Source organism: Alosa pseudoharengus, unplaced genomic scaffold (assembly GCF_046254945.1).
Source record: "Alosa pseudoharengus isolate Yale_2024_CS ecotype anadromous, Long Island Sound unplaced genomic scaffold, YU_APseudo_1.1 YU_APseudo_1.1_scf_10, whole genome shotgun sequence".
In the NCBI taxonomy this organism is placed as follows: Eukaryota; Metazoa; Chordata; class Actinopteri; order Clupeiformes; family Clupeidae; genus Alosa; species Alosa pseudoharengus.
This window is the reverse complement of record NW_027468565.1, coordinates 24,325,635-24,344,382: the sequence shown is the minus strand read 5'-3', so window position 1 is coordinate 24,344,382 and position 18,748 is coordinate 24,325,635. Positions and strand designations below refer to the sequence as shown.

Here is an 18,748-nt window from a genome sequence, read left to right as displayed (position 1 = left end):
GCAGTTCCTCCGTCAGCCTTCTGGCTGCAGTGTGTCCCCTCAGGTCAGTCGAGGAGCTCCAGTGTTGGAACCAGCCAGCAGAGCGCGTCCTGGGCCCGGCAGTAGCATACGGCTCTGGGCAGTGGTCTTGCTGGAGCCCAGCGCTCTGCTCCCTCTGTTGGCCAGGAAGGGAACCACACCTTTGAAGGTTTGGTTTAGACTGATGACCTTATGACCTAAGATGGGTTAGAGAGGGTTAAGCTATACAAGCACAATCTTATAACACATTCATCCACACAAACACACACACACACACATTCACTCACCTGGAAAACTACCTATGGTGTAAAAACACACACAATACTAATACTAATCTCTTTGTAGAAATGTATAATGGTTTATGGTGTAGCTTTATAGTCGTATATAGGTCAGTTCATATGGCACCAAGACTCTGATGGGACTGAAACCTCCAGAACCTCTTGGGTCACGTGGACCTTAGACTCGTGACTCTGAGGTTCTGCAGAGAAGTCTGAATATTACAAAGTCCGTCTTTAGCTCTGAAGCCTTCAGCAGCTTTGTCTTAGTCAGCCCTCACACTCACACACACACACACGACACACAAACATGGGCAGATCAGAAGTAGAAGGTGATGTGGTGTGGGGGGTCAGAGGTGAGGGTTCAGTGGGGAGGGGCTACTCCTGACCCTGGCGTTGGCCGGTGCAGGGGTTAGTGGGTGCGGGGCAGGTTCCCATGCTCCGCCGTATTCATCCCATGGTAATGACTTCCCCCCCCCCTCACACACACACACACACACACTGACTCTTCAGCAGCTCGCCTTCTGGACCTCGGCCTCCTGTCATTCAAACCACCGGCCCCGCCTTTCACAGCTCTGGGGCTGATGTTGTGACCAGGTCCGGCCAGAGGACCCAGGAAGCAAACCCACGCAGTTCTGATGACCAAACCTACGCAGGGAGACTCAGTTCTGATGACCAAATGGTTCTGGGTTTGACACTCATCTGTGAATCCATGTCAGCTTGGCGGACATGAAAAATATCAACCAGCTACCGTATGGAAGGTGTCCCTAAACATCCCCAACATCACTGCAATAATTGAAGTGTTTTGTTTTTTTTATTAAGTTTTCCCTGAATTGTCAGATGAGTAGGCTGACTGTGTGATGTCCTGCCTTCACTCTGGGTGTGTATGTACAGTCATGCCGAGCGGTGTGACGATCTGGACTGTGTCCCACTGTTAGAGGAGGTATACACAATAACAGCTGTAAGAGTTATGAAAGCTGTAGTGCACCACAGGCCTGGTGGGGGGACTGGGGCAGCATCAATGCTGGGCCCTAATCATACAATTTTACTGGACATGTGGACCTTTGCTTGTATTACCAGACTCTACTCAGTTCAGTTAGGATGTGGGGAAACTAGGCCTATACTTAACTAATTAGTAAACAGCTTACTCCATTGATTGGGTAGCAAGCCTAGTATATATTTTTTTATAACATGTAGCAGAGACATTTGGTTACATGTTTTATTTAGAAATGAAAAAGGAAGTTTAAGTTAAGATGCCTCGCAACACGTCATTACAAAATAGCAGAAACACTGTTGTGCCGTGCTGCTTCTGACCCGTGGCGTGAATGAGTTTGGGAACCTCGGATGTATGCAGATAGCTCTCATCTGATCAAACAGCTGGGCCACTATTGTTTTCCCCTGAAAGGGCTCCGGCACGGGTTGGTCATTGTCAATAGGCATGCACCCACTCGATCGATATGCGCACTCGCAGGACAGCTGACGACCCGCCGTCAATATCTGGCCATAATTATTCAGGTTTTTCGGCTTAGGCAGCCTGGCCAAGGAAATATGGCGAACGGTTTTATACCCACTGAGACTGCTTGACAACTCATAAAGGCTATAGTATTTGGTATTGTAGGCTATAGCCTACTAATTAACACACAAACTGTGACATAGCCTATAGGCCTACAAAAAATAGGCTATTTTTAAATTGTTAGAAAATGATCTGCAACCTACGGTCTAACAACTATGCATGACCTCCTAATAGCCTATTCCAAAAAAGAAAATCCACTTGTTTTGGATGTGTGTAATTATAGTGTGTAACTATAAGTTAGTTCTTCACATTAGGTTATATGAGATGTGTTCGGCCTAAGTCGTGCAAGGTGTCTGTGGGTGACGGCCATTGGCTTTCTCCTTGGTGAAGGGGGAGTGGGAAGGTCGCTGTGGGATTGGGGGGGGGGGGCGGCGGTTGTTCAGCCCCCATCTCCAGTCATCGCTTTGGCCGGTTTAGTTGCGTTCTGGCCAGAGGAGTATACACGCCGCGCTGCGGGAAGCGGCGTCCGAGCCAAGATAATGAACGAACCTCTTAAATAAATGGCGTTTATCAAAAGGGAATTAATACAGCGTATGCTGTTTTTATCTTTATTTCTGCCTTTGACAGGTAAGAACACAGCTTTTCTTCTTTCAAAAACGTGACTTTTGTGTGTCTGAGTGGAAACAAACTGACTGCACAACGTCTTCCTCATTGATCGGATGTGACAAGGGATATTTCTCGGGTTTGGCAAAAAACAGACGATAAACAAGTTTTGTATGAGCCTACATCAACTTTTCTTGAAGTGAGACTGCATTTGGTAGGGTTTATCATCTTGCTATTTTATTGCGGTGGTGTCCTGTCCTCCACTAGCTCATAACCTACATTGGGAATCACACTCAGATTACAGTGACTATGAGGTTTAAACTCTTTTTGTGTGCCTGGTGTCTCCTAACAGCAGAAGAGAGTGCCTTTTAATTAAAATGCTATTACTGAAAACTTCATAGCATATTTACTTCATTGCCAGCATAGATAGACATAGATTATCTCAAATTCAGTGTAGTCCAATAACTAGGCTAATAACTAGGCTAATAGTGGGGAAACTGACTGTTTTCATCAGCTTGGGTGATTTGTTTGTTTTACTACATTGTTTGACACAGAAATGTTGTCAGTCCCTAATATTTAAATGATGGATGTAACTAACCATTATTTTAATAGTAGATTCATTTAACCATTTTTTTTTATTGATAATAGCCAGAAGGCCAGTGTGTGTCTGTGTGTGTGTGTGTGTGTGTGTGTGTGTGTATGTGTGTGTGTGTGTGTGTGTGTGTGGTCAGCAGTGGCTAGTCAGTCTGTCTGTCATCATCTGTGTCCAGTCTCCTCTGGCCTTGCTGACAGGTTTCTGGTGTTTGTCCAGGTGTTTTGTGTTTTAGTGAGCTTTCATTTGTGACGGAACCCTGTGACGTGGCGGCCGTGCAGAACGCACGTGTTGTTCTGGACTGCCAGGCCCAAGGAGAGCCTCCCATCGACATCAGGTGGCTGAGGAACCGTGTGCTAGTTCGGGAGAGTGAGCAGGTCCGGCTCCTGGCCAACGGGTCGCTGCTCATCTCCAGGGTGGAGGGACGGAGAGGAGGACTCTCAGACGAAGGCTTCTACCACTGCCTGGCCAGGAACAAATATGGAGCCATCCTTAGCCAAAGAGCACAACTCACAATCGCAAGTAAGTCTACAGGACCTCGCCCTTACCATAACCCTCACCGTAACCCACACCCTCACCCTCACCCACACCCTCACCCTCACCCTCACTAGGACCTTGCTCCATGTCTGAACAGGTCCTCACAAACAGTAAGAGTGTTTGGGAAAGTTATTTGATGCCAAGCAGTGCGCCATATTGGACAGCAGCACAATTGGACTGAACTTACAGATGTGTCAGCATGCCAGCCCTGATTGGTTAGTTGGTCCCTGTGATGGGTACCTATTGGACACATTCAGACAGCACTTGCTCCCATAACTGAAGTATATCCCATCTCGCACATTATGTAAAGAGATGTACAGTAGAGATGCTAAATGCTAAGGGATGTGGAGATGCTAAATGCTAAGGGATGTAGATATGCTAAATGCTAAGGGATGTAGAGCAGTGGGTGACAGAGATGATAAAAGTTCTTTGCCTGGGTGTGTCTCCACTGTTGGGCAGGTAAGCTCGTAAAGTGGGGTATAGTGTTATCAGCTAAGTGGCTGGTGGGAGCAGTAAAGACACTTGAGTTCACAGGTGTGTTTTAAAGGGACACACACACACACACACACACACACACACTCAGCCATGCGTTATAGTGGTGCTGTGGACAAGCCCAGTCATTGTGAAGTGTGCAGCTCCAGTGCCATTGTGTTCAGCTCTGTGTGCGGTCACACAGAGGCGCCTGCAGCGTGGCCGTCCATTCAGCATGACCCCTTTATGCAGCGCTGCCCCTTGGCTGAGGGGCCCCTGAGAGCACGGACGCTTCGTTTGTTTGGTCTGTGATGGGTGTGGGGGTGTGGAAGGGACAACAGCGCAGGCTGTTTGTTTGGCCTGATGTGTGTGTGTGTGTGTGTGCGTGTGCGTGTGCGTGTGTGTGTGTGTGTGTGTGTGTGTGTGTGTGTGTGTGTGTGCAGTAGTGTTCCACAGCTGTTGCCTCTCTCCCCCTCTCATGGACACCACTGGATTATTTTATCTTTATTACAGAAAAGCTTTGGGCACATGCACTCTATAATACAGAGGTGCCCAGTGTCCAGTATGGGCCTCTAGTGATGTCAGAGGTGCCCAGTGCCCAGTATGGGCCAATAGTGATGTCAGAGGTGCCCAATGTCCAGTATGGGCCTCTAGTGATGTCAGAGGTGCCCAATGTCCAGTATGGGCCTCTAGTGATGTCAGAGGTGTCCAGTGTCCAGTATGGGCCAATAGTGATGTCAGAGGTGCCCAATGTCCAGTATGGGCCAATAGTGATGTCAGAGGTGTCCAGTGTCCAGTATGGGCCAATTGTGATGTCAGAAGTGCCCAATGTCCAGTATGGGCCTCTAGTGATGTCAGAGGTGTCCAGTGTCCAGTATGGGCCAATTGTGATGTTAGAGGTGCCCAATGTCCAGTATGGGCCTCTAGTGATGTCAGAGGTCAGTTAGTCAGTTGTAGAAAAGTCCATTTCTCATCTCAGCAGTCTCACTGCTGTAATGTTCATGGATGTCCACTGTTGTGGTGTCCACTGCTGTGTATGTTCATGGTTGTGTGTGTCCACTGTTGTGGTGAGCAACAAGGTCATATGCTGATGCTTTAGCAGTTAAACTGGAGGAAAAAACCAGAGTAGTTTTTGGTGATCAATACTAACTGGTCAACGTTGAACTCCAGATCACCATGGCAACAGGGGGCAGAGGTCAGGGGGAGGGACTTGCCGTCTGTCCGTGCACCCATGGGAGAGGCTGTGGGGTCAGTGGGATCATGGGAGAGGCATTGTGTGTGGCGGTCTCCCGGCTGCCCCCCTCTACACACACACACACACGCACACACACACACAGAGGCAGATCAGGCTTTGTGTGTGTTGTGCGCAAAGGCTCATTGTTGTGGTTTTGTCCTGAGGGCTGGAGTCTAGTTCATGGCCACACGATCTTAGATCCCTGACTGGACCTCTGCTCTGAGCATCTCTGTTAGTAGGAGCACACACACACACACGCACACACACACATACACATATACATACATACACACACAGCTCTGAGCATCTCTGTTAGTAGGAGCACAAACACACACACACAAACGCACACACACACATACACATATACATACATACACACAGAGCTCTAAGCAGCTCTGTTAGCAGTGAACACAGTCACATTAGTACCATTGGTATGTTTGATCACATGACTGCAAGAGGTGCCGTAGTCTACATGGCAAACCAGTCATAGTTATCTCTTATAGCTGGCAACACAGGAAACTGCTGCATCATAATCACATCACACACAAATGCACGCAGCCACACACACAATCACACATTAACACCCACACCAAAGCACACACACACACACACACTACTTCCTACAGAGGCTGCATCCTCCTATATTGATCAGGGCATTGGCCAGCTCAGGTCAATCGCATGCACTACCCAGTGTTTCGGCCACCATTACAACTGCCTTCGATCAGGCCGGGGTTCCCAATTTGGGTGAAAATGGGGTGGACTTTTGGGGGTTGACCCCTGCCCTTTGTGAGGCAACCTCTGTCCTGTGTGACCTGCCCATTGATCTGGTCTTTACGGCAAGCCTGACCTGCAGGGGGGGATGGGGCGGTCACACGCTCCCTGACCAATGCCCGCCAGCTGCCGTGTGTGTGTGTGTGTGTGTGTGTGTGTGAGTGTGTGTGTGAGTATGTGTGTGTGGGGGCTGAAGTTTAAGGTTAAAAAGAGAAACACTTTACACTTCACACTTCACACACAACAAAGCTGATAATCACACACTCTCTCTCACACACACACACACACACACACACACGCACGCACACACACACTAGCTTTATTATATATATATCCCATATTCAGAGCTGACAGAAGGAAACTAGTTGTTTTATGACTGTCTCTTGTGTGACATCATCATATGAGTGACAGAGACTGCACACTACAGAATGAGACTGAAAGCTGTGTTCACATTCACACTGGGGTTTTAGATGTGCACTTGATGCTGATTGGCAAACTCTCACCAGAGTTATATGAGTGACGGAGCCTTAAAGCTGTGTTCACACACACACACTGCTCACTAGAGAATGGTACTGAAAGCTGTATTAACACACACACTGCTATAGAATGGTACTAAAGCTGTATTCGCACATACACACATACACACTGCTCACTAGAGAATGCTACTAAAGCTGTGTTCACACACACACACTGCTCACTAGAGAATGCTACTAAAGCTGTGTTCACACACACACACACACACACACACACACACACACACACACACACACACACACAATGCTCACTAGAGAATGGTACTGAAAGCTGTATTCTCACACACACACATACTGTACATACACACACACACACACACACACACACACACACACACACACACACACACACACACACACACTGCTCACTAGAGAATGTTACTAAAGCTGTGTTCACACACACACACACACACTACTCACTAGAGAATGCTATTGAAAGTTGTGTTCACATACACTCTGAATACTTGAGAATACTGAAAGCTGTGCACATTGCATGCTAGAGAATGGTACTGAAAAGAATGGTACACACACACACACATGCACACACACACACACACACACACACACACACACACACACACACACACACACACACACACACACACACACTGATACTGAAAGCTGTGTTCACACACACACACTGGATGTTCAGATGTGCACTTGATGCTGATTGGTGCAGATTGGGATGAGATGCTTATGGTCTATAAAAGGGCGAGTTAATGTTGCTGAGTTCGAGATGAGAGCCATAAGGAGTCCACAGGAAGCTTGGTTCACGTCCCTGAGGTTAAGTTGAGCGATAAGCCATCTGCACACTGCTGTGTGTTTGGAGTCCATCAATTAGGGGTTTCACTGAACTAAAGACCATTTTAATTTCAAATCTCCCTTAAACATGATTTACATGGGGGGTTACTAGCTAATGAATAGGCATTGATTTCTTTTAACACCATATTGACAGGATAGCCACAACACACACACACACACACACACACACACACACAGGAAGGGAGGGAAGAGGCAGATTGGTCCAGACTCTCACAGAGTCTTCTTCTCTGTGTTAATATAGTATCTCATTTAAGACCAGTCTTAATGTAGCGTTTCTCTCTATTAATGTAGCATTTCTCTGTTAGTCCTCTGCACAATCAGGTGATGTCTACACGAGTAACTGTCTGTGTCTGTCTGTGTACAGACTGATGTGTATTAGAGAATGAGTGTGTGGTTATCATATAGGATGTGTGTATTAGAGAATGAGTGTGTGTGATTATCATATAGGATGTGTGTATTAGAGAATGAGTGTGTGGTTATCATATAGGATGTGTGTATTAGAGAATGAGTGTGTGGTCTAGGATCATATAGGATGTATTAGGTTGTGTGTGAAGTGTAGAATTGCTCTCTAGAAAGTCAACATCATGCACATGGTCACTGGTGGGTCCCACCTCCATCGTGGGCATGATGCAGGGCAAGGCGTTTGTGAGTGTGTGTGTGTGTGTGTGTGTGTGTGTGTGTGTGTGTGTGTGTGTGTGTGTGTGCCGAGAGAAAGAGCTGAGTTGCTGATTCTCATTGATCTGGTATCAGTTGGTGCTATGTATTAGCTATGTATGTAATGAATGGCTATTGCTATTGGTCAATGCTGATCTATGAGAGCTCGTCATTCAATGACACCCCGCCAATGATCCATTGATCAGAACAGATGCTCTATTGGTTCCTCACTCCCACAAGAGCCCAGTCAATCAGAGCAGAGATCAATGGTGTGTCAGCACCACACACCCAACCACACCCCTAGCTAATTCATAACCAAAGCAGCCCATCCTAGTAAGCAATGTGTTATAAAGGCTGTATAGATGTGTGGTCATGTATGTAATAAAGAATGTGTTTTAAATGTTTTATACAGTATCTGTCTGGTTATGTCTGAAGCTCCACACCCAGATGTGTCCAGATGTAACTGTGTTGAATGATGTGTGTTCAGACTGACACTCTGTGTCTGTGAGAGAGAAGAGTGTTAAGACTCCCGTACATCAGTGGTGACATGAGTGCAGCGCACTTTGCTTTTCACCTTCCATTACATTAGACTCCATTGTTTCCTATACAGCCCTGCACACCACAGCCGAACCCTTCCGCTGCCACCATGTAGATTACGATTCAGTTCTAGTTTTGATGACACCGCTTAACAAAATCCATTGTTTATGGAGTGCTTGTTAGTTGAACATTTTGGCGAAAGTTTCACCGCACTCAGGTCAGCGCAGTGCACTTGACAGTTCTAGAGAGTGCTTAAAATGTTCTAGAGTGTGTGTTTAACAGCTCCAGAGTGTGATTTGTGTCAGAGCCATATGAATCTGTCTGTTTTGTGTGCTTAAAATGTTCTAGAGTGTATGTTTAACAGCTCCAGAGTGTGTGTTTAAAATGCTCCAACGTGTGTTTTGTGTGTTTAGAATGTTCTAGAGTGTATGTTTAGAATGGTGACATCCTGGCATTGGTGTCTCAGTGATCTCACTCTCGCTTCTCCACCCCGTTCTGTCTCCCAGGTGTCCCGTCCTTCGTGACGCAGCCTGCTCCCGTGACAGTGAGGGAGGGAGCAGTGGCCAGACTCACCTGTGATGTCATCAGCAGCCCCCCCGCCACCGTCACCTGGAAGCTCAACCAAAGAATGCTACCGGCCGAGCCAGACAGGTGAGTCCACCGGGAGCCGAGCGGCTGAGCTCAGATGGACGTCCATCTCCATCTCTGTGCAGTCAGAACTATCTGTTCTAACTTTAGTCAAAGTCCTTTTAGGCAAGTCCCTCCACTCGGCGGCCATATGGCAACGCTTTTTGGGCACTCGTCGGGCATCCATTTCGGCAGAAATGCGCGTGCGCAAGGCTTCACGACACCAATCTTGCTCCAGCGGCGAGATCACAACAGATGATTGGCACGATGTCTTCACAACACACCATATGATTGGCTCAATGTATTCACATCACACCACATGATTGGCTCAATGTATTCACATGTCGACGTTTTGCCGAGGAAGGGGTGTGATATGTGTAGTAACCGTTACAAACTAGCCCCATGCATTTCTATGGAGGATTTTTTGAGTGCTGTGTCTCCTCATTAGAAAGTCTCTGCTTTAGTGTACTAATAAGCTATTTTAACTCCCCTACAGTAATAAGCTGTTCTAACTTTTTTACAGTAATAAGCTGTTCTAACTATCTTACAGTAATACGCTGTTCTAACTGTTTTACAGTAATAAGCTGTTCTAACTATCTTACAGTGATAAGCTGTTCTTACTCTGTTCTATCTACATCTATCTTACAGTAACAAGCTGTCCTAACTCTAGTGTAATAATAATATATTCTAACTCTCATTAATAAGCTGTCCTAACTCTAGTGTAATAATAATCTCTTCTAACTATGTCCTAACTCTAGTGTAATAATAATCTATTCTAACTCTCATTAATAAGCTGTCCTAACTCTAGTGTAAAAACTGTAAAAAGTGTAATGATGATGACTGTAAAAAGTGTAATGATGACTGTAAAAAGTGTGATGATGACTGTAAAAAGTGTAATGATGACTGTAAAAAGTGTGATGATGACTGTAAAAAGTGTAATGATGACTGTAAAAAGTGTGATGATGACTGTAAAAAGTGTAATGATGACTGTAAAAAGTGTAATGATGACTGTAAAAAGTGTGATGATGACTGTTGTTGTGTTCCCAGAATCACCGTCCTGCCTAACGGAGCACTTCAGATCAGTGACGTGAGACCAGAGGATGCTGGGAATTACCGTTGCCTGGCGACCAATATCGCCGGCTGGCTTCTAAGTGATGAGGCCACCCTTTCCGTCCGCTCAGGTGAAGGTATGCCCGTCGTTATGCATGCTGGGAGTCCTGTTTGTGTTGTGTGGTGGTGTGGGTGTTGTAGTTTTTGCACCATACTACACTCTCTCCTAACTGTGTGTGAGTCATAACTCAAACTGAAGAGGAGCATGGATGCTGTGTGTTGTTCTGAGAGTTTTGTGTGTGTGTGTGTGTGTCATACTGAGACTTTGTGTGAGTGTGTGGGCAGGGGAAGCATTTTGTATGTGTTGTACTGACTGTGTGTGTATGTGTTGTACTGACTGTTTGTGAGTGTATATATGTGTGTGTGTGTGTGTGTGTTGTACTGATTGTCTGTGAGTGTGTGTGTGTGTGTGTGTGTGTGTGTTGAGTAGGAGATAGCATGTCATTTGTTGTTCTGTTCTGAGTGTGTGTGTGTGTGTGTGTGTGTGTGTGTGTGTGTTGTACTGACTGTGTGTGTGTGTGTTGTTCTGACTGTGTGTATCCAATGCCCTCCATCCTCAGGTCCAGGCCCCAGAGCTGTGGTTGGGCCTGAGATCGTTGTGGCTCCACAGAACATCTCTGCTCCACAGCACCGCACCGCTGTCCTGGAGTGTGTCGCCTACGGCAACCCGCGGCCCCTGGTGTCATGGAGCAGGGCGGACTCCACGCCCATTGATGTGTTCAACGCCCGCGTACACGGCAACGGTAACCTGGTGATCTCTGATGTGCAGCCTCGCCACAGTGGCGTCTACCTATGCAGAGCCACCACCCCCCGAACGCGCAACTTCACCTCTGCCACCGCCAACCTCACCGTGCTCAGTAAGCCCATCATCACAACAACAACCTCACAAAAACAACAACACTACATCACAATAACACCACCCACGCTCAGACCAGCCACCAGATTAACACACACAGGAGTCACACTCATGCTGAAGAACAAATGGACTGTTGAGATACCATTTCTCCCGTCTCTGATTAGTGTTACAAGTCTCTCTATGGTGTTGTCCCTGTATATCTATGTATAGTATAGTATATATACTCTTTTGATCCCGCGAGGGAAATTTGGTCTCTGCATTTATCCCAATTAGTGAAACACACACACACACGCACACACACGCACACACTAATCCTGGCACAGAGAGCTGTCTGCTATAACAGCGGCGCTCGGGGAGCAGTGAGGTTAGGTGCCTTGCTCAAGGGCACTTCAGCCGTGCCTACTGGTCGGGGTTCGAACCGGCAACCCTCTGGTTAGAAGTCCGAAGCGCTAACCAGTAGGCCACGGCTGCCCCCTTGGTGTTGTCCCTGTATATCTATGGTGTTGTCCCTGTATGTCTATGGTGTTGTCCCTGTATGTCTATGGTGTTGTGTTGTCCCTGTACTGTACTGTATGTCTATGGTGTTGTGTTGTCCCTGTACTGTACTGTATGTCTATGGTGTTGTGTTGTCCCTGTATGTCTATAGTGTTGTACCTGTATGTCTATGGTGTGTTGTCCCTGTATGTCTATGGTGTTGTACCTGTATGTCTATGGCGTGTTGTCCCTGTATGTCTATGGTGTTGTACCTGTATGTCTATGGCGTGTTGTCCCTGTATGTCTATGGTGTTGTACCTGTATGTCTATGGCGTGTTGTCCCTGTATGTCTATGGTGTTGTACCTGTATGTCTATGGCGTGTTGTCCCTGTATGTCTATGGTGTTGTACCTGTATGTCTATGGCGTGTTGTCCCTGTATGTCTATGGTGTTGTACCTGTATGTCTATGGCGTGTTGTCCCTGTATGTCTATGGTGTTGTACCTGTATGTCTATGGCGTGTTGTCCCTGTATGTCTATGGTGTTGTACCTGTATGTCTATGGCGTGTTGTCCCTGTATGTCTATGGTGTTGTACCTGTATGTCTATGGCGTGTTGTCCCTGTATGTCTATGGTGTTGTACCTGTATGTCTATGGCGTGTTGTCCCTGTATGTCTATGGTGTTGTCCCTGTATGTCTATGGTGTTGTCCCTGTATGTCTATGGTGTTGTACCTGTATGTCTATGGCGTGTTGTCCCTGTATGTCTATGGTGTTGTCCCTGTATGTCTATGGTGTTGTCCCTGTATGTCTATGGTGTTGTCCCTGTATGTCTATGGTGTTGTCCCTGTATGTCTATGGTGTTGTAATATCTGCCTCCTCCCCGCAGTGCCCCCCTCCCTGGTGGAGCGCCCAGAGAGCCAGACCCACCCCCGTGCTGGCACTGCCCGATTCACCTGCCGTGCGGAGGGGGTGCCCCACCCACGCATCACCTGGCTCAAGAACGGCCAGGAGCTGCACTCCAACGGCAGGGTGAAGATGTACAACAGGTACACACACTGCTGAGTGTGTGTTTGTGTCTGTGTGTGTGTGTTTGTGTGTGTGTGTATGTTTGTTTGTGTGTGTGTGTGCGTGTGTGTCTGTTTGTGTGTGTGTGTGTGTGTGTGTGTGTGTGTGTGTGTGTGTGTGTGTGTGTGTGTGTGTTTTTGTGTGTTTGTGTGTGTGTGTGTGTGTGTGTGTGTGTGTGTGTATGTGTGTATGTGTGTGATCACTGATGTGCTGCTATTGTCTCCCCTCAGCGGCAGTAAGCTGGTGATCACCCAGATCACGCCTGAGGACGACGCCATGTACCAGTGTGTGGCCGAGAACTCGCAGGGTTCGCTGCTGGCAGTGGCACGGCTGGTTGTGGTCATGTCGGAGGACCGTCCAAGCGCGCCCAGGAATGTGCGGGCCGAGACCATCTCCAGCTCAGCCATCTTGCTGGCCTGGGAACGGCCACAGTACAACGCAGACAAAGTCATTGCCTACTCCGTGCACTACACGAAGGTCGAGGGTGAGAGACGCACACAGGAGCACACATCACACGTGGGGGAGAGCATGATGGGATAGGCGGCAGTAGTCGGGCATGTGGGTAGAGTGGGCACTACTAGGAAGGCAGTAAGAAGGAGAGTCGGGCATGTGGGTAGAGTGGGCACTACTAGGAAGGCAGTACGAGGGTGAGTAAGGTATGTGTGTAGAGTGGGCACTACTAGGAAGGCAGTACGAGGGTGAGTAGGGTATGTGTGTAGAGTGGGCACTGGTAGGAAGGCAGTACAAGGGTGAGTAGGGTATGTGTGTAGAGGTGGCACTACTAGGAAGGCAGTAAGAAGGAGAGTAGGGTATGTGTGTAGAGTGGCCACTACTAGGAAGGCAGTACGAGGGTGAGTAGGGTATGTGTGTAGAGTGGGCACTACTAGGAAGGCAGTACAAGGGTGAGTTGCATCATTTGAAATGCAGAAAGTGTTTTTGAGTTTTGTGACCTTCGGGGATGGTGCAGACTATGGCCTTTAATGTGACTAGACAGTGAAGAGAGTGACAGGAAGCGAGTGTGAGAGAGACAGGCTGGACTGGAGCCCGCGTCCCCGTGGACACTCGGACCCAAGTGTGGTGACGCGTACTGTAGCCAGTTGCACCCCACTGATCGAGTTTTAAAACCAGCAAACAGACTGGCCAGTGTGACCAGTGTGGCCAGTGGGCAAGTGTGAGGTGTGTCTGTGTCTGAGTGAATAGACCTCTGAAGTTCGCCTACAAAAAGGAACCAAAGCTGCCATCTTTGCCCATATAAGGAGATCCAGGTGTTAATTGAAGCTAACTACCTATGGCAAGTTGCATTGTAAGTTAGCTCTAGGGTAGCAAAGATGAAAGTGTGCCGTCTTTATATACCGAAGATCACAGTATCCACTCGAAGGCAGAGGACAAAACTGTGTTGACCAAAACTTCTGAATTTTCTAATTTCTTCGTCCCCGCGAGAGTTTAACAGGTGCGATAATTCAAAATCCCCATGTAATTTTCCCATAGAAAAAATCTCAAGATACCGGATCTCCTTATTTGGGCAAAGATGGCAGCTTATTTGTAGGCGAACTTCAGAGGTCTATGCTGACTGGGGCTTTGGAATGTGACAGAGCTGAGGCCTGTGACGTCATCTGTGATGTAGCATGTGATGTCATCTGTGATGTAGCATGTGGGGCGGACCATCTGCTGTAGCCTGCAGAGGTCAAGGGTCAGATGAGGAGAAAGTGCACGGCTCTGGGAGAACAACAGCCGGGTCACTACTGTCTGCTGGCTGCTCAGTTTCAGAGGCTTTTAAAGGTTTTTCAGGAATGTTGTTCCTTAAAGGGGAATTCAACAGCTAAAGCAGCCAGGCAGCTACAGCGCTACACTCTGGGGGCATGAACATAGGGGCTCATGAACATGCCCCCAGAGTGTAGCTGTAGCTGCCTGGCTTCTTTAGCTGCTGGAACTAGCAACTTGAGCTAGCATTTTGGTCATGATATAACATTTTCATGTCTAGTGGCTGGCAAAAAAGTTGTGTGGCTGGTAGACTTGAATCCACCAGCCACAGTGGCTTTGAACTAGTTCAAAATTGAAATTGTGAACTATGAATGTGAACTATTAATTTTTAATCAGTGTGAACTGAACTTTGAACTAGTTCATGAGAAGTAGGAACTTGCACAACACTGGTAGCAACAGTATGTAGTCTTTTTTTTTTAAAGTATATTTTTGGGGGCTTCATGCCTTTAATGATAGGACAGTGGAGAGTGACAGGAAGCAAATGTGAGAGAGAGCAGGGGTGGGAATCGGAACCGGGTCGTCGGCGTACGGTGCAGGTGCCCCAGCCAGTTGCGCCACAGATGGGGCCAACAGTATGTAGTTTTGACCAGTGAGCAGAGTTGTACATCCAGACTGTTGGTCTTTACTGTGAACATCAATCCCCAGTGATGGGACTCAGCTCCAGATGTGTATGGGGACCTCTACACACTCTCACACACTCGCACACACTCGGACACTCAGCCACTGCCCCCCCTCTCCGTCCCCCAGGTCTGAATAACGAGGAGTACCAGGCGGTCATCGGTAACGACACCACCAGCTACATCGTGGACGAGCTGGAGGCAGCAGGCAACTACAGCTTTTACATCGTGGCCTACATGCCCATGGGCGCCAGCCGCATGTCCGAGCCTGTCTGCCAACACACCCTGGAGGACGGTGAGTGTGTGACAGCATCTACACTCGGCCCCTACACACACACACATGGATCACTGGACTTAACACTTACTCACACCTGTCAAATAAACATGTGGTGGGGTGTGAACTTATATTCTGGCATGGTCTTTGTGTGTGTGTGTCTGTGTGTGTGTGTGTGTGTGTGTGTGTGTGTGTGTGTGTGTGTGTGTGTGTGTGTGTGTGTGTGTGTGTGTGTGTGTGTGTGCTTGCTTCCTCAGTTCCCTTGCGTACTCCGGAGCTGAGTCTGACGAGCCTGAGCCCCACTGACACCCTGGTGTCATGGCGACCGCTGTCGGTGAAGGTGAGCCGCGGCTGCATTCTGTCGTACCGGCTGTCCTTCCGCACTGCGCCGGACGATCAGGTGACGGTGCTGGAATTGCCGGGAGACAACGTGACTCAGCACCTGCTGCAGGATCTCCAGCCGGACACCATCTACCTTGTGCGCATCGCTGCGGCAACCCGAGTAGGCTGGAGCCAGCCATCCGCCTGGAGCTCCCACCGAACACCCAAGACCTCCAGCTCCACAGGTAACCATGACAACCACACACACACACACACACACACAGATAAACACTTCACAGGTAAACAGGTGTGTTGTCTCCATCTGTGTGTGATGAAGATGATGTTGTAAAGTACTGGAGTAATCTGGAGTAATGTGGATAAATCTGGAGTATGAGTAATCTGGAATAGTGTGTGTTAGTCTGAAGTAATCTGGAGTAGTGTGGATTAGTATGGAGTATGACACACAGTCCAGCAGCAGCAGGCCATGAAGATTGGAGCCCTCATATATTTAAACTTTGGTCTTAAATGAGCTTCTTTATGGCTTTTTATGGACATTTTAATCTTATATAAACCCCCTTATCTGTGGGTGTGTGTGTGTGTGTGTGTGTGTCTGTGTGTGTGTGTGTGTGTGTGTGTGGTTGGATGTATGTGTTGTCCGTCCGTGTGTGTGTGTGTGTCTGTGTCCGTCCATCCATGTGTCCATCCATGTGTGTGTGTGTGTGTCCGTCTGTGTGTCTGTCCATGTGTGTGTGTGTGTGTGTGTGTGTGTGTGTGTGTGTGTGTGTGTGTGTGTGTGTGTGTGTGTGTTCAGTTCCCCTGGCTCCAGTACTCCAGCTGCAGTCCATCAACTGCACCTCCATCTCTGTGCGCTGGCACCCATCTCCTGGCAGTGCTGTTGCCCTGGGTTACCGCCTCTTCTACCATGAGGAGGGTCAGCCAGAAGGAGGCAGCCACCAGCTCCCAGCCGAGGACCAGCAATACACCATCACAGGCCTGGGTAGGTGCAGTACTAACTAACTACACCTACACAGGACCAGCACTAACTACACCCACAAAGGAAAAACACAAACTACACCGACACAGGCCTGGGTAAGACCAGCACTAACTACACCCAAACAGGCCTGGGTAAGACCAGCACTAACTACACCCACACTTGCCTGGGTAGCTACCATCCTATCTTAAATTTCAGCTCTCAGCTCTTGGATCAATAAGTTTGAGATCAGCTCTTAGATCAGTAAGTTAAGATCAGCTCTTAGATCAGTAAGTTTAAGATCAGCTCTTAGATCAGTAAGTTTAAGATCAGCTCTTAGATCAGTTCCACCACACAGACTCATAGCCGACACTCCAGCTGTGTCAGACATTCAGCGCCGTTTCACTGCATTCTAGCAGCAAAAAATACATGTGTAACATTATTTATTTTAATTGTCCTTCATTTATGTGTCCACTGTTCCTCATGTGTTACTGTGAGCTTCAAACTTCTCCACACACACACACACACTCCTCCTAAAAGTGTTTTCCTGGGTTTAAGTGTGTGTTTATTCCTTTCCTTTATCCTTTGAGTGGTCCCTTTCACTCTTTGGCCATCACACACACACACACACAGCCGCCACTGCATTGTGCCTGTCACAGTCCCTGGTCAAGGGTCATTGTCCAGATGTCTCCCCTTCATGGTTCCCAGGCCTCTCCTCCAAAGTCATGATTGGCTCCTCCCCCTCACCACTGGCCCCTCCCCCTCCCCTCCAGCTGGACACTGGGCGTATCGTGCTCTCTGTCCCCCGACCCATCACCTACGACCCAACACCCTGTCCCATGGGTCTGGCCGAGTGCCGGACCACTGAGGGCTATTGGACCAGAGGCCTGAAGTGTGGGGGATGTGGGGCATGCTGGGGGGGTCTGTGGGGGGATGCTGGGGTGTCGGGGTTAGGACTCCTCTGCCTGCTGTCCCCACTGAACAAAGAGCTGAAAATCTGCTCTGGTAATGGAGGCTGGAATATGCGTGGTATTGACCTCCACACACTCAGGCTGGGCGATCCCAGTAAGGCTGCTTCTCCAGGCCCCCAACACAGCACAACAGAGAGAGAGAGTGTGATGTGTGTGTGTGTGTGTGTGTGTGTGTGTGTGTGTGTGTGTGTGTGTGTGTGTGAGACCACAGCAAACCAAAAGCATTTACACAGGACACCACATGTCGGTCAGTGAGGGTCAAGGAGGGGCAGTGGGGCTCAGTGAGTTGGGCTGCCTTATGCCATCATAGGATCTGAAGTAAAAGACATACACTGTGTTTCTTCGCTGTAACTTAGGTTCCTATTGTGTGTGTGTGTGGTGCTGGATGTGTGTTTGTGTGTGTGTGTGTGTCTGTGTGTGCATCTGCAGGCCCGAGAGAGAAGTACCATGTGAAGCTGCTTGCCTTCAGTCAGAATGGAGATGGTTACCAGGCCGACCAGACGGTCAGCACACCAGGATGCCCATGTGAGTCTGCAGAGCAGTGCCGTTTAGAAACAAATACTGTTTACCTGTTAATACAATATGCTACAGGTGAAATTACTGCTCACCTATTTATATATCACACTACAGGTGAAATTACTGCTCACCTATTTAAACATCACACTACAGGTGAAAATACTGTTCAATTATTAAGACAGTACGTTACAGGCGAAATTACTGCTCACCTATTTATATATCACACTACAGGTGAATTTACTGCTCACCTATTTAAACATCACACTACAGGTGAAATTACTGTTCAATTATTAATACAATACGCTACAGGTAAAATTACTGTTCAAGTATTAATACAATACGCTACAGGTGAAGGCCATTTGGAATGTGTGTGATCACATAGGCCAACAGTGGTAGTCACTTTAAGTGTTATCGCTTCAGTGCACGTCTTTGCCATGTTGTCTAACTCCATGTTGTGTGTGTTCAGCTGCCCCTACACGCCGTGTGGCCACTGTCCCGCCCCCAGACCATCTGACGGCCCAATCCCATAATTCCTCAGCAGTGCTGCTGCGATGGCGGCGCCCGGCGTTCGCGTCGGTCCGGCTGCTGAACTACACGGTTCGCGTCAGCCCCGTGGGCCCTCAGAACG

At 48.1% G+C, this 18,748-nt stretch overlaps 1 protein-coding gene across 1 annotated transcript in view; it reads left to right on the top strand.

Annotated features, from left to right (window-relative positions):
• The first annotated feature begins 2,366 nt into the window (after positions 1-2,366).
• The window catches only part of prtgb (protogenin homolog b (Gallus gallus)), a 20,287-nt gene continuing 3,905 nt past the window's right edge, over positions 2,367-18,748 (top strand). Inside the window, exons 1-12 of the mRNA XM_076298807.1 lie at positions 2,367-2,433; positions 3,221-3,523; positions 9,067-9,211; positions 10,235-10,368; positions 10,858-11,154; positions 12,512-12,671; positions 12,927-13,174; positions 15,199-15,363; positions 15,600-15,908; positions 16,475-16,660; positions 18,034-18,129; positions 18,587-18,748. The exon at positions 18,587-18,748 is cut by the window's right edge and continues 25 nt beyond it. Coding sequence (XP_076154922.1) covers positions 2,367-2,433; positions 3,221-3,523; positions 9,067-9,211; positions 10,235-10,368; positions 10,858-11,154; positions 12,512-12,671; positions 12,927-13,174; positions 15,199-15,363; positions 15,600-15,908; positions 16,475-16,660; positions 18,034-18,129; positions 18,587-18,748 — 2,272 coding nt within the window. The remainder of the gene's footprint in view (positions 2,434-3,220; positions 3,524-9,066; positions 9,212-10,234; positions 10,369-10,857; positions 11,155-12,511; positions 12,672-12,926; positions 13,175-15,198; positions 15,364-15,599; positions 15,909-16,474; positions 16,661-18,033; positions 18,130-18,586) is intronic.